General features: G+C 34.5%; 1 protein-coding gene across 1 annotated transcript in view; it reads right to left on the reverse strand.

The window, feature by feature from the left end:
* Positions 1-2,860: 2,860 nt before the first annotated feature.
* SAR1B (secretion associated Ras related GTPase 1B) overlaps positions 2,861-22,133 on the reverse strand; it is a 35,816-nt gene continuing 16,543 nt past the window's right edge. Inside the window, exons 2-7 of the mRNA XM_044664690.1 lie at positions 17,971-18,046; positions 14,299-14,418; positions 11,394-11,459; positions 6,586-6,689; positions 5,417-5,548; positions 2,861-3,511 (exon numbers count right to left, since the gene is read on the reverse strand). Coding sequence (XP_044520625.1) covers positions 3,395-3,511; positions 5,417-5,548; positions 6,586-6,689; positions 11,394-11,459; positions 14,299-14,418; positions 17,971-18,028 — 597 coding nt within the window. The 5' untranslated portion in view covers positions 18,029-18,046 and the 3' untranslated portion in view covers positions 2,861-3,394. The remainder of the gene's footprint in view (positions 3,512-5,416; positions 5,549-6,585; positions 6,690-11,393; positions 11,460-14,298; positions 14,419-17,970; positions 18,047-22,133) is intronic.

A 22,133-nucleotide genomic window follows, 5' to 3' on the forward strand; every position in this document is an offset into this window, starting at 1 on the left:
ATTTCACTTAAACTTTTTACATATCTACCACTTCCAAGAAGTAAAAAAAGGCAAAACAAATTCTTAGTAAAATTAGTATATTCTTATTAAAAATGGAAACAAAGCATATGAGAGGTGAATTTTTTCTTTTCCTTCAAGTATACTTTCTAAATGCACTTTTGTCCATTTCCTTGGGAGTACAGTCATGTCAGTTTAATCCCGTGACTTAACAGGAATGAAATGCCTACCAATAATATACCAAATAGCAAGAATTCAGAAAATGTAAACATTTACCCTAAAACTATGAAATCAAAATATTCTATAAATATTGCTAGCTGTTTCACTGGTATTTAATTCTGGAAATTGTAAAAATGCTGAATTTTGAGTATGAGCAGTGAATTCATTTTGCAAAAGTTAAGGAAGTTATTACAACTGTCACCTTATTCACCCATTTGCAAATTCACCTGTGGAACTTGCAGTGAAGTGAGTTCAAAACTAAGAATACAAAATTCTACTCATAATTACAATGGCATATTTTGTAAATGGCAGTGCCTCCATGTGTGCAAAATAACCCTAAAACTTAGATTTATACGTAGGTATGTTTAGAAGTATACTTATTAAAAAAATCTTTGGCACACATAAGACAATACTGGTTTTCATGTAAACTAATAGAGATTAGATGGAAGGGAAAATTCTTCCATGTTTTAGGAAATGTCTATATATTTAAATTTCTAATATTCTATAATCTATTCCACCTAAAAAATTAAGCAGGTGAGTTCAAATATGAAACTGGGTCTGTCATTCTAGCCAGCTTAAATCTCAAAATAAATTTAATAGTAGTCAATGAGATGTGAGGGAGTATGCTAAGAATGTCAATCTAAAACATTTTTTTAGACTTTTAGACTTGAATTTTTTATACATATTATTTTTCAGTATTAGCTTAGATTTTCTGAATGTTGCCTGATTAGTCTGCATCCAATTTTCATGGATTTGAGAGTGTTATAACCACATTTTAAACTAGCATTGTACGGCATGAAAAATTTGCATATATGCAACACTAATATTTATCCCCAAATGTCACACGAATACTCACACATATTCTTCTGCTCTTCCTTTCTGCTACCTTAATTTGCTTATATATAATGGAAATAACAACACAAGTAGCTACTAGGGGGCCCTCTCAAAGCTGCCTCATGGATCAGCCAGGAAAAGGTTTTATATGTTTCCTGGGAGGAAAAGGGAATTTCAGTTGTCATTGCTTCATCCAGCTTCATTTCCACAGGCTTAGGTCACAAGAATCCCCAAACACTAGGCAAAAGGCTCACAGGGTTTACATGTACATTTTTATAAAGTGAACCCATCTACTTCTTTTCTACCATGTGTCAGCTCTTTAATAAGAGCACTCCAAGTCTTGAACAGACATTTAACAAAAAGAAACAACTTTTTTTTTCTATTTACAGTGTCAGTGATTAACTTCTTCTTAAACTATGCTGATATCAAAAGAAAAGAATGAAGATATGTCCTCAATGTATCTGAGATGCCATCAGCAAAAGAGAGTTAATTGTAATCACTGATGCCTTGTTCAGATTCAGTTAGCACCTTAGAGGCAACCTCCTTCTATAATATCTAATATAATGTCCTAGCAAGTTAGAAATTACTCATGGGTTATCAGTTACATAGGAAACAGCCCTTTGAGTTTTGCTTGGAAAGGAACTGAATAATAATTTGGCATTTTTGAAAAGTCTAAAATCCAATTTCAACGTAACAAATGATTCCACAAAGTTAGATTCCCCGGAGTAAAAATATCTAACATTTCACTAGCAAGCACTGTTGTATGTTTATCTGGAATAAAGGTCACATTATCTACTTTAGAACTATAAGGCTTCTCTCAGGATTATGCCATTAAAGGTATGTTTAAGAAACCATTTAATTTCAATTATACCAGAGTTGAACTCTGATAAGATCTTTGTATAATAAGGAACAAAATCATATGCTTTAAAATTCTCTTGAAGTATATAGCATTATCAATTCACTCTTGTGTCTTACTGTACTAATGAGGGGAATGTCAGAAAGTGGAAAAAGATCTTAACAAAGCTACCAAGTTCTTATCAGATGTTATTTGTAATCATCACTAAGGCTAGTAGAAAGACTAGAGAATAACAAACATTACACATGCAGATGAAAACCTGGGTGCTATAAATAAAAAAAACAGCTCAAAACAAGAGTAAGAAGATGAGGAAGGTGCTCAGTTTCTTCTATAGCAAAAAGTCATCATCCTTCAACGTCATGAAGTATGGGACAAGAAGCAAAAAAATACAATGAATAAAATATCTTGATAATAAGACTTAAATATCAAGCTGCTTTTCTTAACTAAGGCAAACAAGTTGTCCACCAAGCTAAAATTGCACATAGGAGACTGTCTCTAATTGAATTTGGGTATCCTGTCATATATTAAAAATTAGTGACATTTTCTTACAATAAGGACATGTTCCTCAAATCAGCACCAACACAGTAAAGAGTACTTCAGAATCAAACAACTGTGACAGAGCTATGAGTCTAATAAACTAAGGACTGAGTATGTGATAAGAAAAGTAAGTTATTTTCCTTCAGGAGTCTAAACAGTATTTCAGTACTTGAAAATGGATTCTCTTGGCACTAATGACTGAAGAATATGCAAAGAGTTCAAAGGGAAGAAAGTGGTGAAAGAAGCATTCTGTCACAAAAGTCCTTCTAGATGAATTCAAAAGCCCATTGGAATTTCAACACTTATACTATCAGTATGATGAAACAATCTTCTCTGGTCCATTAAATATCACGCACTTATATTTTCATAAGAACATCCTCACTAAGACACATTAAAATGAAACATTTCTCCACCAAATACACCAAAAATTAGATTTTGTTTTATTGCATGACGTTGCATAAGAATATTATTAAAAAGTGTAAGGCATCATGCAATTAATAAGCTAATTATTAATTGTACCTTAAAGACAGGTGGTTATATAGTCTAAATTTATAAAACCAGTTCCAAAAAAGTACATAAAAAATTTAACATGATGAGCATTAAATACCATTCACATATCTGTAGTTTTTAGCTGTTAAAAAGTGCATTCAAACATACTGGACTGGAAAGTCACTCTGTCCAAAAATGGTGCTGGGTGCAAATGTCAAATTATAAATTGTAAAAGAACATAAATTATTTTATAGGATTAGAAAGCTAACAATGTGATATCCAAACTTGCCTGAAATCAGTTCAATCCTCACACTCACAATTAATAGTTGATATAATATTAATGATCTAAAAAACTTATCCTTTATAACCAACAAAAGTCTATTGAATTCAAGTTATGTATGCTGAGTGATCAAATAACTGAGCAGACTTAATATTCAGACATAGACATATGTGGATTTGGCATTAATCGATGTACTGTGCCACCCAACGAAAGCCTTCACCATAGCCTTGTCGCTTTAGCACACTGCACATGAAGACTTCTAAAGGTCTGGCATTTAACTCTTTCATTGAAACACTTCCCTAGAAGAGAAAAATAAACATCAGGTTGAAACAATCTCAACAAAATAGCAGTCTATACAACAAAATGAATATTCTTAATATATCCCAAAAAATTGAGACAAAAGTAATCAATGGGTTCTTACATCTTCATTTCTCAATATAGATAATACTTTCAAATATAAGTAGGCATTACATTCAGTCCCGTATAAGAGTGAAAACAACTAAAAGGACAAAAAGCCATATAAGAATTAAAAGTATGACTTTTAAAATAATCATACCAAAATCCAACTCCTAACAAAGAGGTGACAGACTCAGAGTGAGGACTCATTTCTTTTGGATATGGCCAATGAAGAACTTTGTTTTGCTTGATCATGAAAATTTATTATAAGGATTCTATTTTTCTTTTTCAGAACATGGGGGTAAAATAAAGAAAAAACTTTTGTTAATTAAAAAATTTTAACTTAATAAAAATAAAATAAAATAAAAATCACAGCAAATAAAGTCACAAGAACTAGAATTACTGGCATTCTAAGAATCTCATATTACATTACATTATAACATATTTGGAAGTCTCCAGATTTTTTCTACAATGCCAAAGAAACCTCTTTATCCTGGATGCTCATTCAACCCCTGGACGTCACATACTGGAAATATTCTCCCTCCAATGGACTAGTTCCTCCCAGAATATCCATTTTAAAGAGAATGCCTGGAGTCTGGGCCAGTCATGTACTCATAACCTCTCTAGGCTGCTCTCTGGCTCCATGGCCTTTTTCTATAATGCTCCCTTTTCTGGGTACCTTCATTCCCACACAAACCCTCCTCGCTTCTGAGTTTCCTTTTATGTACTATCTTCCCCATTAGAAGCTCCTTAAAGAGGGAAGACTATTTTTCTCCCTCCTTGCATTTGTATTCCCAGTGCTTAGCACAATATCTGGCAAGTAGTACATGCTTAATAAAAACTTGTTTGTCTTGACTTAAGAATAGCTTATAAAATTGTCAGAAAGCTCTCTGCTCTTTAACAAAAACAGACTGTATTACTGATAGGTGACAATCCATGAAGCTTTCCTCAATTTTCCACCTTTCTTCTCATTTTACTGCCATACCACTTTAGAAATGCTCTCTCCCTCTCTGAATCTCTCAGGATATTCTTTTGATCTCTGATACAGCTATATACTATAACATGTATTAGAATTATTTACAAGTCTTTTTCTCCCTTACTAAACTAATTTTCTTACAGACATGGACTGTATTGTGCTTTTATATCATTTTAGCTATAGCACCTAGCATATAATATCTTGAATATAATAGGGTAAATGAATATTTTTTCAAATGAATTTCTTAAATAAAATTTCTTAAATTTTTTGGATCAAAATATATGGCATTTCACACAATATATATGTGTTAATGTTATGGTAGCTCTTTACCCTGAAGAACTTTACACATAAACAAACTATTAAGACCTTAGTGGGAAAAGGGATTTCCTCCATTAACTCTTCAAAGTATTAAATTTTTCTTAATGGCAGTGATTCTAGTACAGCTCAAAACTTACTAAAAATTAAGGCTGTAAGAAAATACCCTAATTATCAGATTTCATGGAGGCTTTTTTGGTTCATTATCATTTGTTCCAAATTTTACTTATTAAAAAATAAGGTGTAGAAAAATGATCTAAAGATGATCTTCTTTGGTGTCATAATATATACTAAAAGTCTAGACTCAGTTCTTGAGAACAGGAACTGTTAAAAAAAAATCTGGTTGTTTAATTTAAATTTAAAAGTTTGTCAAACTGAATTACCAAAGGTGGCAATTCTCAGTATGTTAAGAAACAACTAAATGAGTATATTTATGCAGTTAGACAATGCTAATTAAGACAATATTTATGTCACAGAATTAGAAAACAAAAATGACGTGAGAAAAAAGAATAATTACCTTTCCTGTTGTTTGACCATACAGACCAAACATCTCTCGTAACCTTTCTTCACTAATGGCTTCAGGTCTATCGATCTTGTTTCCAAGAATTAGGATAGGCACATTAGCTATTGTTTCATCTGTCATAAGGGACTGTAAAGAAATAAGTTTTATGTTGTGATAGGGCTATCATAAAGTGTTGAATTTACTAGGAGACTGAAGTAGTCAGGCCTCTACACTAAAAAGGCAATCTAGCCATCTTTAGTCAACTCATACACATTTCTTGATTAACTGAACCTGGTTAAATGAAAGTCTGTGAAAAGAATTCCCTTTATCAATGCTGTTTCATTTAACTCTCTCCTCTCTCATTCATCTTGTTTCTAATATTATTCTGCCTCCCCAAGACCTTCTTAATATATTCAGTCATATTGTTGGAAATGGAAAGAAACTTGAGTTCAGCTAGTCTAATCCCTTCGTTTTATAGGTGGGAAAATTAAGTCCAGAGAATGGAAATGATTTTCATAGGTTACACAGTGGCAACTGATAGCTAAATTTATATACAGTACACTAAAAACTTTCAAAGGCCTTTATATTAGTTAACCCATTTGATCCTCACAATAATTTTGCAATGCAAAAATATACAAGACAAAAATGATTATACCAATCATAATCATGGACACATGAATTTTGCACCTAAACTACCCTACATGACCCCTTCCATGTGCACAAATGCCTAGCTATGTCTATGTTCCATTACTACATCAGAATACCTCCAGCCTGGAATGACCTCAGTCTGTTGCATTAATTGTGGAAGTAGAGCCTGAGACATCATGGCCATCTGTGACAAAAGACTAAAAATGCTCTTGATTTTTTTTCTCTTGGAAGTGGTACCTCTTTATGCTCTAGCCATCTTCTCAATAAATGACAAAATGATTTAATTCTAAGCCTGGCATGGCACTCCATGAAATGGCAAATTCTTTGAATCTTGAGAATTATTCATAATGGTTCATCTTCAGAAATAAAAGCATCATGGCCATCTACCATTACTGACGTTCCCCTTAGTATTAGGAGGAGAAAAATAGCCTCTCAGTCACAAGAATTGTTAAGTGGTCTCATACCACAGTAGCAAAAAACTATGTACACTAATACTTGAACTATATGCTTTGCTTATATTTTAACAAGGAACTTACATCAAGTTCTTCTTTTGATTCTAACAGTCGTTCATGGTCAGCACAGTCCACCAGAAAAACAATGCCATTTATGGCAGGCAGATAGTTTTTCCATACTCTTCGAGCTAATAAAAACAAATAGGAGTTAGATATGTCTGTCTAAACTTATCATATGACTATAGGAAAATACAAGCAAAAATACATCTAAGTATAAATGTCACCTGGTTACTGTTATACATGGTTACTATATATAGAAAATTACAAATATGATTATATAATCAAAGTAATAAATTTGAGGATTCAGGAAATATTCATTTAAACACTAAGATCACTAGCAAGTCTTAACTTCTCTGTTTCAGTTTCTCTACATGTATAATGGAAATATTTTTTTGTTAAAATTACTTTTAATATTTTAGAGCTAAGGGACCATCCACATGTGAAAACAATTTGAGCTTAAGGAAAACCTCTCTAAGAAATTTTAAGCTTACAATGTTCACTCACCAGTTGACTCCTGATAGTAAAAAATTTTATTCTAATAATAGGAAGAAACCAAGATAAGATAGTCTTCTTCATTCAACTTAATAAACTTTTATTAATTACCTCATAAAGGCACTAGACACTGAAAACAAAAAGATGAAAACAAAGCAGCCTTTGTCCTAAAGAAGCTTATATTGTACTAGAAATACAAAAGGTAGACAGAAAGTTTAAAATGGTAATTAGAGAAGGGAGAGAACATTAAGGGGGACAGGTTGCAACAGAAACAAATGAAAGTTTTGTGGAAGAGGTAGCATCTGAGCTGAGCTTTGAAGAAAAAAGAGATTCTATAAAATGAAGAGAAAACATGGACATCAAGCACCAAGATCAATAGTTTATGTGAATATAGTAGGAGGCAAATGGAAGTAGTGTCATTGGACTGAAAGAACAATAAAATAAATAAATAAATATTGATGTTTAATATTATTTAATATAATTTAATATTAAAATAATAAAATAAGAGCAAACGAAGCCAGAAAGATAAAATGGAACTAGATTAGAACTAGAGATTATAAAGGTCAACCTGAGGAATATGAAAGGCCCCAGTTAGCACTGGTGCTAATAAGTACTGTTCTCTCTCTTCTTCCTCTCAACTACTATCTTACTTGATCTTTCTGCCTCCTGTTTCTTGCCTATCCTGTTCTCCAAGAAAAACCAAACTGAAATTCCTAAAATGAATGTCTGACTGTGTCATTCAAGGACTCAAGAAACTTCAGTGGCTCCTTAATGGCTCTAGAATAAAATAAAAATTCCCTAATGGCTCCAGTAGAAAATATAAATATTAAAATATAAATAAAATATTCTTGGGGGCAGCTGGGTGGCTCAGGAGATTGAGAGCCAGGCCCAGAGATGGGAAGTACTGGGTTCAAATATGACCTCAGACACTTCCTAGCTGTGTGACCCTGGACAAGTCATTTAAACTCCCATTGCCTAGTGTTATATTGAATCTCTGGGAGCCAGGAGTTCACACTGTGATTGACAGGTGGATCCGTTAGAAGTCGGAATGTTCCCAGAGAGGCATGCGGACACAGGAGAGGGCAGTTGGCCCAGGGGGTATAAAACTACCCTGGCATCCCTGGCAGGGGTTCCTTTTCTTTTCCTGAGACCTGAGATCTGTGGATCTTGGTCTTTTGTGGGATTGAGACTTGCAGACTCAGCCTTGTAAGCTCCTCTTGTTTGTTCCTGTACCATCAACAACCTGTACCCCGACCATCATCTCTGATTCTACTGTCCCTAGAAATTAGGAAGTCAATCATCTTAGTTATCTAGGTTTCCCAGGACCCAGGAGGGATCCGGGAAGTGGGCAGGAGAGGAAGAAGAGAGTGGAAAGGGGTGGATATCTCAAACTGGTTAGGCTTATCATCTAGTGAAGAAGAAGCTGAAATATTATACAGCAGTTTGCCTACTCTGGTGTGGTGTGGCCAGGCTGTGCCAGAGAGAAGCTAACCATCCTAATTCCTTTACTTGCCTACAGTTTAGAGATTCATCCTTATCCATTTAATTAGGGTCTCCCAATACCTCTATCCAATCCCATTATCCTTCTTTGTTAAATACAATCAAAGTTTAAAGTACCTTCCTGAAGTGGTTATTCAAAGCTTCTTTGGGAAGGAAGAGACTCAGTCAGATACCAACCTTACCCAGCTAAAGAGCCCATTATATAATATCAATTAACCCCAGGTGGGTCCTGAAGGGATATCATCCATTGACCTAAAGGATCCTGCCTGGGCACTGTTATAAAAGAGGGAGGTGTCATCTCATCCTCTCTCTATACTCCATCTACATACAGCAAGTAGAGGAGTATCATTTATTATAACACTAGCCCATACCACTCTTCTGCCTTAGAAGATAAGGATTTAAAATATATATATATACACATATACATATACACACATACATATATATTCTTATGCCTTCACATTTAAAGAGCTTCATAATCTAGCTCCAATCTATCTTTTCAGACTGATTTTATACTCTCCTTTGTACACTTCATGTTGCTATCAAAGTTACTATGCATAACATTCCACCTACGATTTCCATGCCTTTGAATTGGCTGCCCCTCATAGCTGGAATGTTCTTTCTCCTCATCTCTGCCTCTGAGATCATGAGCTTCTTTCATAAAACAGCTACCACCTACTACAGGAGGCTTATCTTGATCTCCCCAGTTGCTAATGTCCTCCCCACCATCAATTACTTTGCATTTACTCAGTACATATTTAACTATGTATATATTATCCTTATTTCTACAGAGAAAGTAAGCTTCTTAAGGACAGGGACTTGTTTTTGCCTTTCTTTGAATCTCCAGGACTTAAGAGTACCTGGCACTTACTAAATGCTTACTGACTAAACAGTGGGGTCAGTAGCCAGATTTCCAGAGGCTTAGATAATGAAGTAGAAATGAAGCAGAGGTAATACATGTAAGGCAGGGATGGGCAAACTACAGCCCGAGGGTCAGATGCGGTCCCCTGAAATGTTCTATCCCCAAGACATTACTCCTAATCTGACGAATACAATCAGCAGGATACAATACAATGAAACTTCAAAAGAGTTGCCTTAGAAACAGACTGACAGATGAGCATTTCCTTTCCTTTGGCCTCCTCTTTAAAAAGTTTGCCCAACATGGATGTAGGGGATTCTTTTAGGAGTTTAGCAATTAAAGGGAGGAGATATATAATACAATAATATTGTCTTATTGAGGGGATAATAGGGCAATACATTCTTTCTTATTGATAAATGAAGGTTTGGACATATTTTAAAGACTAGAGAATAAATAGACATGTGTAGAGGTAGTAGGGAAGGAATAAGCAGACAGGAAGAGAAGAAGAAAGGTATATGACGAACTACCTCTTAGAAGAAGGGGGTGGGGCCTGCCTCATCAAGGAAAAGGGAGACTTCTTACTCAGATATTGAAATTTTTAAAAAGTAAATGGGAGGGTTTTAAGAGATAAAACAGAAGAGATAAGAAAACTCAAGATGATGGTCTTGATTTTCTAAGTCAAATAAAGGACATCACCTGTGAGAGAAAGGAAGTTAATAGATTTTAGGAAATACGAAGAGAGAGGAGAGTCAAGGACAACATTTAATAGGTGTGTCAGAAATAATGAAAGAAGAACAAAAGAATTGTTCTGAGGGCTCAGTAGAACATGGTATATTGTGAGACTTCCTCCATTAGCATTCAGCAAAACAGGAATAGAAATAGAAAAGAGAGGTAGAGATGAGCTTACGGTAAAAGTACAAGCATGTATTAAAAGCCCACTATATACCAGGCACTGTGCTAAGTTCTTTACAAATATCATCTCATCTGACCCTCACAATAACCCTAGGCAATTATGATGAGAAGGAATTTTCATAATTCAAGATCATAAAAATGGAACAGTACCATGATAGTGAGAAAAAAACATAACAATCCCAACAGCTAAAATAATATGAAGAGTTGGGGAAGCTGATGAACTTGAAACTAGAGTGTTTGAGGGTCAACAACACTTTAATGAAGACATCAAGTACAAAGGCAAGATTGAAGTGGTAAGAAAGACCAGGTTCTAAACTCCTTAAGAAAGACAAAAGTAACCTGAGGTCCGGCAGATTTCAGCAATAAGGAATTATTGACAGGGGCAGGGAGAAATAGCAGGAAAAGAAGATTTTGACCTCAACGGACTTTGAATTTCTAGAATCAATTGAAATAACAGTACCATTTTCTTCCTTGTAAATATTTATAGCCATGAATTTTGAAAGTGTTTTGATTAGGAAGGGATGGCAAGAGTTTCTCTTAGACTTTAATAAGATATTTAAGAGGGAGCAGCAAGGTGGCTCAGTCTATTGAAAGCCAAGCCTTAGAGCTGAGAGGTCTTGGGTTCAAATGTGATCTCAGAGAAACTCTTGCCATCCCTTCCTAATCAAAATACCTTCGAAGTTCATTTCATATAGTTTGTTTCATACTTAAAATGGAAGTATTGTACTAGTTACTACTATTTACATAAAAAACACCACACAAGATGCTACAATGAATTTCAACTATGCACACATTACTCAAACCTTCAATACACTCCATTTATGTTGTTCCCAATAAAGTAGAAACTCAGTACTAACTCAAAAATTGTAGAAAAAGGATTTTTAGGGATGAAATTTTTACTTTTAAAGCATGATCTGCTGAGGAAAGGGAGAGAAAATAAATTCTGAATTATAACAACAGATTATTCCACTTTCTTGAATGGAATGAGGAACCACTTTGCACTGAAAATGAGTGGCCTCTTTTTGTTCATTAAAAATAGGACAAAGTGATAAAGACACTGATGGCTTACCTTGAGCATGTCCACCCAGATCAAAAGTGGTAAAAGTCATACCAGCAATGGTCAATTCTTCAGATGCTAAACAACAAATATTTTATAAACATATTGTGCCATATACTTATGACCTGCTTCAATATTTAATGCTTAAAGTAATTAATTTTAAATATTTAAGAACTAAACAAAATAATACAAATCTACTTTGTTTTTAGTTAACCATGCTTTTATCCTCTTACCTTGTCAATAGCAGGTCCCCAAGTTGCAAAATGACTGAGAAGAAAAGTTGTTCATTTGTGGATTGGGCGCATTTCTCCCCAATATTTTTCTTCCTGCTATAAAATCACCCTAACCTGCCAATTTCTTATTTAATTAATCTTAAATTATTTCAGTAAAATAATCTATTTCAACTATCTTATAGAGGAAAACATATAGAGCTTCACATTAGAGTTCTCCATTAATAACAATTATTCTTCAAATCTCAATTGATGACATATAATAAGTATTTTACTTATCTTATTTAAAAAAAGTCCTTACCAAGATGATTCTAGCAAAACAAATATGCTCTGTACCCTCTATGTTAAGTTGTTCTCTAAGGAAAAAATAATGGCTATATATTGCTTTAGTGGACTAATTCTGCTTTCCAACAAAAAATAAAGACTAGATGACAACTATATTTTGTCCCTGACTTCTTATAAAGTCCCTTTCACACTTGTAGCTGCTGACAATGAGGTTTAGTATTTCCAGCTCAGTTTGTGGAGAGAGAGGAAACTGAACAACTCAACACCTTAAAGCATATCAGCTATTTCCCCATTATCTCCTCAACTCCTTCCACACTAACTGTGAAAATTGGTTTATAAAACAGCAAAGGAGAATATATGAAAATATGTATAGCAAGCAGAAAGGAGAGAAAGAGGAATGATGTCTCTTTGGTTCTTCTGAATAAAGACAATTTTGGAAAATTTTACTTAGCCAGCAAAAAAGATGGATTAAATAGCCACAGCATGATAGAATTAGGAAGAATTTAGCTCACTTTAATATTTTGTGGCTCTTTTCCCAAACTCCTCCCATAATATTATTTGTTGTATAAACATTTACTATACCTAAGTAATTACACTGATATGTAATTACATTGATGTGGTTATTGGTATGGTTCCACTTTTACCCAGTTTCATATTAGACTGAATGAAGCAATATACAAACTTAAGATTACACAATGTGTGGCTCAATTTACTTTGAACTATGTACCCTCTTCTTGTCCAGAGTCCTTCACTAAAGATATTAGGTCAGCAAGTTTCTATTTGTTAGATTCTATTTGGTGTACTGTCATCACTGAATGTTACTTTATATTCTAAAGTAAGACTTAAGACCTTATCGACATTAGGAATACATTAACTGATTTCCAAAAGAGGAGAAAGGGCTTGGACTTCCTGTCTGGAGATCTCAGCACAAGTTACAGACAAATCTCCTACTCACCAACTGTATGCAGGCAAGTCACTATACCTCATTAAAAAAAAAAAAAAAAAACTTGCCCTGCTAATTTGGGTACAAATTTATTGTCAGGATAAATGATTTAGAAAATGCAAAATTATTTTGTAAGCTATATAGCACCACATAAATGAAAATATTCAGTGCTTCAAAAAAGGTAGCATTGTAAATTTTTAAATTTCATAACAACAGTAGTTGATGTTTACATTTAAGGTAATTTAAGGTTTGAAAAGTATTTTACAACTAATACAGGAAAATGTTTTACATGATTACATATGTAAAATCTCTATCAGATTGCTTACTATCTCAGGCAGAGGGGAGGGCAAAGAGAGAGTGAGGGAAGGAGAATCAGAAGAAGGGAGAGAATTTGGAACTCAAAACTTAAAAAAAAACATTAAAAATTGTTTTTGTATCTAATAGGCAAAAAATAATTTTTAAAGTGTTTTACATTCATTATCTCATGTGATCTAAGTAAGAACCACATGTGTACATGGTCTCCATTTAAAAATGAGAAAACTGAGAATGAGGGAGATTATGACCTGCCCAGCTACTGTAGTGAGTACATAAGGTAGAATTTGAATTCAGGTCTACCTGACACCATGTCTAGAATTCTATCCACTATGCCATAATCACATTTAAAATCTACTTGTCTAAAAACTCTACTGAGGGGCAGCTATGTGACTTAGTGGATAGAGAACCAGGCCTGAATACAGGAGGTCCTGGGTTCAAATTTGGCTACAGAAACTTCCTAGTTGTGTGGCCCTGGGCAAGTTACTTAACCCCCATTGCCTTGCCCTTACCACTCTTGTACCTTGGAAATGATACTCAATATTGATTCTACTTTTTTTTTTTAACCCTTAACTTCTGTGTATTGGTTCCTTGGTGGAAGAGTGGTAAGGGTGGGCAATGGGGGTCAAGTGACTTGCCCAGGGTCACACAGCTGGGAAGTGTCTGAGGCTGGATTTGAACCTAGGACCTCCCGTCTCTAGGCTTGGCTCTCAATCCATTGAGCTACCCAGCTGCCCCCCTCAGCATTGATTCTAAAAGAGAAGGTGTGAAAAAAAAACAAAACTACTGAACCAAACATCATTATGATTGTTTCAGTGAAGAAACTGGCACTGGTTAATAATTCATGATGACAACAGCTAAGGATATGACTCTAACCATCCAGCTACTATAGTCTATGATTTAGTTTATTAGCCCAGCTATACCATTTGTACCTTAGATTCTAACATGTGACCTGAGAGACATCACAACACTTATTATTTTAGTTAGAGTGGTTTTAACTGTCAGAATGGATTTCTGTTCCATCAAAATCATACCAAACCCATATGAGCAGGCTCAACATATTTATCACATAGTAAGTTATAACAGTGTGACCAGAACTGACCCACATCATTTCTAAATTTCCAGGGAGTAAAGGATCTTCACTTACTGGGATGTAATGTAGGTACATGTTGTCCAAGTCTGTCATCTTTTAACATGTGTAGTAGTGTTGTTTTTCCAGCATTGTCCAATCCAAGAAATACTAATTTACCAGATTTCTTGTACAGTCCTGCAGAGAAATCACAATTGATAATGCTGATATAAGTCCAAAATATATGTTTGAGTCAACTTTTTCTTCTTTTATTTATAGCTAGCAAAAGTTTTTTAGTAAGCTGAAATAATTAACTTTTTTTCTGTTCAATAAACTTTTTACATACTCAAAACCTATACATTTGTGATTTCTTTCCAAGGAAATCTTTAAGCATTAAAATCTATTCTCAACTTTTAAATAACCACATTTTAAAATCTAGACACACAAATCTATTCTCTGTCATATATAAAAAAGCAAAGCAAAAAGAGAAACAAATCTCAAAATAAAGCTTTATCATACAAATAATGTATAATTAGGACAATAAAAGTTCAGCTGAGATTATTAGAGAAAAGGGCCAGAAAGTACAATGTCAAATTATCTTAAGGGTATGATCAAGTCTTTCAATATGAAACTACATATAATTATGAAATCAAAAATCAAACTATTAATTTAAAAAGTTTCAGCTAAATGTAAAAAAAGTGGAAAATATAGTTCAACGATATATGGTTGATCACCATATAATCAGATGTGTGAACATTCTAGAGTACTGAGCAATTACAGTGTTTTGAATCACCTATTTTCCAATCATGCAAAATTTACAATTTCCAGGTCTTGTTCCATAGAATATTTTTAGGAATTATACTGTATCCAAGAACTCCCCCAGTCATCTGCAAACTAATTTTGATAATGGCAGCTAGCAGTGGCTAGTGTACTGAACTTGGAATCAGGAAGACTTGAATTTGAATCCTTTCTTAAACATTCACTAATTTTATAACCCTTTACAAGTCACTGTAACCTAGGCCTGTTTCCTCATCTGTAAAATGGGAATAATGATAGCACCTAACTCACAGTGTTGTTTGGAGAATCAAAATCAAATGAGACAATATAAACAAAGTGTTTTGCAAACGTTAAAGTGTTATATCAATGTTAGCTATTATTATTATTGGTAATAATAATATAATTATATTAAAGGCTTCTAATTAAAATTCCCAACTATCCACCTCAGGAGAAGATGGAAACATTCTCCAGGCTTAGAGGTCCACTTTTCTCTTTATCCTATTATATAGCATATAATGCCAGACATTTTATCAGTAACAAAACCAAATGGCAAAAAAAATTATAACTCAAAAAAAAGCGGGTAAGGTGAAAAGAGAGAGATGGTACAGGTGGACTAAAAGTTAGAAAACCTGGATCTAGTCCCCAGTCTGCTACTAACTCACTCATTAAATGATCACTGATAAGTCTAAGTCTCTTCTTTCTACTCCAGACCTCAAATCTGTCCTCAATACAATGGGCTGGCTAGTTTAGAGCCTCAGCACTAATGATCTGTATTAATATATTCAATAAAGTGCAGATCAAAATAGAATCAAGTTAATCTTTGGAAAACTTCAAAAAGCTATGTTTTTTTTAATTTTTAATTTTTTTTTTAATTTTAAACCCTTAACTTCTGTGTATTGACTTATAGGTGGAAGAGTGGTAAGGGTAGGTAATGGGGGTCAAGTGACTTGCCCAGGGTCACACAGCTGGGAAGTGTCTGAGGCCGGATCCGAACCTAGGACCTCCCATCTCTAGGCTTGGCTCTCAATCCACTGAGCTACCCAGTTGCCCCCGAAAAGCTACGTTTTGAAAAAGAAACATGGGAATGGAGTGTGAAAAGGCAAGGAGGTGACTGGGAATGTCAAGTATTACTAGAGCAAAGATATCCAGTTGGCAATAGGGCAGAAGGGGTGATCAGGTCTGATCAGGTGAGGCTGGCACTAGGCCCTCTGTTGCCCCTTTCACCTCAGATTCTGTGTCATTGTAATCATGAGTCACTTTTTTGCCTTGTGATTACTGACAACTCACTTCACTTCTCAACATCTCAGTTGTTACCTGTGCTGCCTATTCACAGGGTAGCATAAACATGAATTTGAAATGAAATGATTATCAGACTATAATAGAATACTGAATTTGGCATTAGTGGATCTGGCTTTGAATTTTCAAGCTGCTATTTACTATCCATGCAAGTAGATTTTCCTTCTCAAAGTTCTTCCAGTTCTGCATCCACAATCCTATGACTTAAACTGAAAGAAGCAACTTAATATAGTTAAAGGAATATTGGCTTTGGAGTAAGAACAGCTGGGCTCAACTTAGGGGAATTCGTTTAACTTCTTTGTAAAATGGTAGCCCTTTCAGTTCTAAATCCTAGCTTAAATTTCTTTTAATATTTGATTTTTTAACAAAATGCTATATATAAAGATATAAAGATCACCCACATTAATGCTATTAACATTACTATCCCGATTTTTATGTTCTAAGAGAATTCCTGGAACTTTCAAAATGCAATCTTTTAATGACTGCGTGATTCTCTTTTGTAATTCCAGATCTAAAATTATATAACCTATCATGGGAACCAGAAAACCTTTATCCTAAATCTTAGCTCTGGCATGCCTGAAGCAAGACACTTTCATTCCCTGGCCTCAGTTTCCTCCTGTCAAATGCAAGAGTTCATTTCTGAAGTTCCTTCCAATTCCAACATTCAAGGATTTTATACTCTACAAAATTTCAGGTAAGACAAAAAAAAATTTTTATAAGTTATTCTTTTTTGTAGTTACTGTTATAGGATTTGATATTGGACCTATAGATATAGACCTATGCCATTTATCATGCACATTTATTTTAAAATAAAACAAAAAGTTATGAGTTTCTAAACATCTCAGAATATATAAGTTCAATAAAATAGTGCTATAATTAAAGTTTTTCTCTTGACATTTTTACCACTTTAATTCAGCCTCAGTACTTGCAACCCAATTTTAATATTTAACCCAAGTATTATTTGTGCAAGAAAAATATTTACAATGAAGATTAAAGTCCTTCTGAGAAGGGGGCAGCTGGATGGCTCAGTGGATTGAGAGCCAGGCCTGGAGGCGGGAGGTCCTAGGTTCAAATCTGACCTAAGACACTTCCTAGCTGTGTGACCCTGGGCAAGTCACTTGACCCCCATTGCCTAGCCCTATAACAAATAAAATGAATATAGAAGGATATATATAAAGATATTAGGGTTTAAAAAAAATCCTTCTGAGAACTGCTATGAATAAAATGAAACTTTTAACCAGTATAGTCTATGAAATGCCACTCTATTTTGCTGGTTTATTATGAGACAAACAGATTATAAAAACCAAATTTAGGTTATAATTTGAATCTCTAAAGGAGATAGAAACACTCTCAGATGCTGATTATTACAATATTAAAATAAGGAATAATGTCCATTAATTTGTTTTTTAATAAATCAAAAATCAAATTTTTAATAAATCAAAAGAATTTAAATTTCAAAGAAAAATCAAAGCTTAAGTTTTAAAAAAAAGAATAAAAGTTTAAGGCATAGTGTCACTAATCAGCACTACTAAGTAAGCAAGTCTTCCTCAACAATTCATCTTTTCATAACTAAGTACACTGTGAAAGTATACAATTATGCATTATTATTGGTTAACTTTCATCAGAGATCAGAAAGTGTGAATAATTGCAGCCAAGAAAGAAAGAGGTCAACATTACCTAAAAACTGTAGAACACTGCTGAAACCACTGTAAATCCAGTCAAATATGAAGGACATATCCAGATTTTAAAGGGTCTGAAAAATAAATGCTGAGTTTTAAAGTACATAATATTAATATATGTATTTTTTAAATACCAACATCACCAATGCACTATTTCATGTCAAATAGGTTGAGGATAATCCAAAATTAAATGCCAGCAGGCAATAATCATTTGAATTATTTAAAAGTCATTGTTGCAAATATACCTAACATAGTAGAAAGTTCAAGGAAGGACCAGATTAATTTAAAATGGTCTGTAGTGGAATTCTGTAGTATATGATTTGACTGAGCAAATGAGAGTAATAACATACCTAAATTACCCTAAAATTAACTATAAACCTCTTCCAATAAATAATTATTGTGCATAAATATGTGCAATAAAAATAACTCAACAATGGTAAGTAACCTATATGAAACTGATTATACAGGTGTGTGATCTATAGATGTAACTAGAAAAAACTTATACATGCATATACATAAAGTCCTTCCCTCTTTCCTCACTGTTTCATAGAAATAACCTTGAAGTTTCAAAATCAATGTCAGCAAGTGGTAAAGGCTAGACAACTGGGGTTAAGTGATTTAGCCAGAGTGGCATAGCTTGGGAGTTTCTCAGCCTAAATTTGAATCCAGGACGTTAAGTGATTTGAGATATGAGCAGCCACAATCAGGATTTTATGCTTTAAGTCACAAGTGGATATTTGAATCACAAGCTTCTGCCCATGGGAAGAGGTAATCAGTACAAGCAAAATTAAGGAAATGTTGAGAATTTGGGGAAAAGTCAAACAGTTTATTGAAAAGAAAACCAGAAAAAGATGCAACAGGTCTTGCACTGGAGCTGTGTGTGACCACACATATTTCACACATTATCAAAATGTTCTGAAAGGGAGGAAGAAACAAACTTCCATGGAAAGGTTTTTGTTGAAAAGTTCTCTAAGTGAAATCGAGGAAAGTGTGGCAAAACACCCAAAATTTAATTAAGAAAATGATGGTAATTAAGTAAAAAATGGCAATTAAGTTTAACAATAAAGTTACATAGAGTAAGTAATGTGTAAGGTCAATTTTGCATTTAAATATAGTGTTACACGTGTAAAGAGTAAGTTATGTTAAATGAGAGCACACGAAATGAAAACCTTCTCAAGTATATTTTCATATTAAAAGCACATAAAACAAAAAATTCCCATGGTTTTTTTGGGGCCAGAATGGATTAACTGCATTTCCATTAATTTAAATGAAGAAATTAGATTTGACACAAGCAAACTTGAGTTATGAGCTTGGCCGTGGAACTAATTAAACTCATGTGTCAAGGTACCACTATATTAGGTTAGGAAGGAAACTAGAAACTTTAATGGGTGTTAGTTGAAAGAGATTATACTTCAGGCAAGGGAGATTAACAGCCAGAAAGATATAGAGACAATCAATCAACATGTATTTATTAAGTACCTACTATGTGCCAGGAATATGTTGCTCATGTTTAAAGATTTGGACCTACCAAACTTCTGAAATTCCACTTTTCTCATTTATTACCTTGAGAAGACAAGTTTTTATTAGTCTTAAGTACAGCTAATCCAGTGAATTCTAAATCGATTTTCTTTTTCTTTTTAAACCCTTACCTACTGTCTTGAAATCAATACTGAATATTGGTTCCAAGACAGAACAACAGTAAGGGCTAGGCAACTGGGGTTAAGTGACTTGCCCAGGATCACATAGCTAGGAAGTGTCTGGCCACATTTGATCCCAGAATCCCCCCATCTCCAAGTTTGGCTCTATCACTAAGCCACCTAGTTGCCCTAAACTGATTTTCTATACTGCTTAAGGCCCAATAAAGAAAAAGGATCTTGCTCTTCGATCCCTACAATACAAAGGTCTCTATTTTATGACATGAATTTGGTTGAAAAATAATAGATAGCTAAAGAAAGGGTCGTAGTCCAACCTGAGTCATATCCAAACACTTCACCTTTCACCTCATACATAACAATAAACACTCATCGATAAAAGTTTCATATAAGAATACCCAGTCTGCAATATACTTTGTTAATTTCTACTCACAGTGAAAAAGAAAATCTTTAAGAATCTTGTATTTGATATATTTGTTGAAATGAATTGAGATAATGTCATGATATAAAAACTTGGAGTATATATATATATTTTTAACCCTTGTACTTCGATGTATTGTCTCATAGGTGGAAGATTGGTAAGGGTGGGCAATGGGGGTCAAGTGACTTGCCCAGGGTCACACAGCTGGGAAGTGGCTGAGGCCGGGTTTGAACCTAGGACCTCCTGTCTCTAGGCCCGACTCTCACTCCACTGAGCTACCCAGCTGCCCCCGAGTATATATATTTTTGATAGGATTCCATTTATTGAGTGATAAGCAAAATCAGAAACAGCAGTTCAAACAGATAGTGAACAATAACTATTCCATATTAGTTTCCACAAGGAAGTACTGCATTAGCCCAAATATAATATGACTTCAAATACAGTGTGATCCCAAGTATTTTGAAGGGTAACTCAGAAAGAAGAAAACACCCATTTTATTATCTCCTTTTAAGCTACAACTTTCTCTTAACTCGTGAATAATGCAGGCACTTTATATTCAAAGTTTTTTCAAGGTCCTGAAAACAAGTTAAAGTGAGAAACTACCTTCCAATATTTAATCATGTTCTCCTTCCTATTCTATTTCTTCATCTCCGGAAGTGGAAACATCATTTGAGTCATCACTGTCACTCTCTTCTTCCCACAAAACACCATCCCACCATCTATACTGTTTGATACACATTTTTTAAATCCAAGCACAATAGACTTGGTGATGTTGTCCCAAGCGGTTTTGATCCAGTTCCCTAATACGGTGACCAAGAGTTTATTTATTTTCCCCAATAAGAGTAAATTCATGGTTTCCAGTCAACATCCACTCTATATATTCTTTCCTCAAATGATCTTTGAAGGGCTTATTAATTACTACATCTAACACTTGTAATTGTGACGTAATTCCTTTCAAAATAACAACTACATAGGTCCATGTGCATTTCAGCAATTCTCTTCTTCACATTTTCAGTCAGGTGACCCTTGAATGCTTCCAGTACGAGCATTCCTCTCTTGACACAGTAACTCACCTGGATGCCCAACCCAGACCACATTCAACCACATTCAGAGAAAGGTAGTTAAAGAACCAAGGAACCAACAAGAAAGGAAACTGATTCCACAGGCACTGCCCCCCTGGGTGGTCCAGGCAAATTAAGAAACTATGATTGGTTCCTGAGATGTGATGTGTAAGAGTTAATGGAGTGGAGAAAAGAACTTATAAGGTCAGAACAAGAGTCAGTCTTGATCTTCTGGTGGGAGCATGGAGAGAGAAATGAACCCTTGTCCGAGTTTTAGCTAGAGGCCCAAATGGCATTTGCAGATAAGAAAGCTAAGCATCTCTCTTCCTTTCTCCTACCTTTCCCTTTTTACTACCATTACTACTGCTGCTGCTGCTACTTTGATTTAATAAAGTTATTAAGCTGCTACCAGCTTAATTTTAATAATTTTAATTATTACACATCCATCATGTCATTTAGAAAACAAAGGAAGAACAACTCAAGACAGATTAGTGATCTCCCCACTGTGGATACTAATCACAAATCACAACTCCTCCAAATAGCCTCAACTGTACCCTCACTTTGGCAAGTGATCCTCCCTAATTTACTCACTGTCTCACTCAATACAGCAGCTCTTGCAAACTTTTCCATCCTTCTTGAAAACTTCCCAAGGTTGTCCCCTTTCCCAGCATCTCAGCTGAGAATCTTACCTCATATACCTCATACTAGCTCTATGATCCCAGGCAAGTCACTGTTTGCCTCAGTTTCCTCATGTAAAATAAATTGGAGAAGGAAATGGCAAATAACTCCAACTGGAAAAATGGAGGTCACTGGCTAAGAGTTCATTTTTGTTCCATCTTCTTCAATTAATAATGAAGCCTTCTGCCACTGTCTCCTCCTCCACTCATGAAGGAGATATGAAGAGATGGCCATTCCCACCAAAGCAAACCTCTCTCTCTATACAAGGGGTCTATTCTATACTGTCTTCTCAAAAAGGTTGACCCTCCAAGATCCCCAACATATCACCCATTTTCAATCTATCCTCTAT

Source organism: Gracilinanus agilis, chromosome 2 (genome assembly GCF_016433145.1).
Source record: "Gracilinanus agilis isolate LMUSP501 chromosome 2, AgileGrace, whole genome shotgun sequence".
In the NCBI taxonomy this organism is placed as follows: Eukaryota; Metazoa; Chordata; class Mammalia; order Didelphimorphia; family Didelphidae; genus Gracilinanus; species Gracilinanus agilis.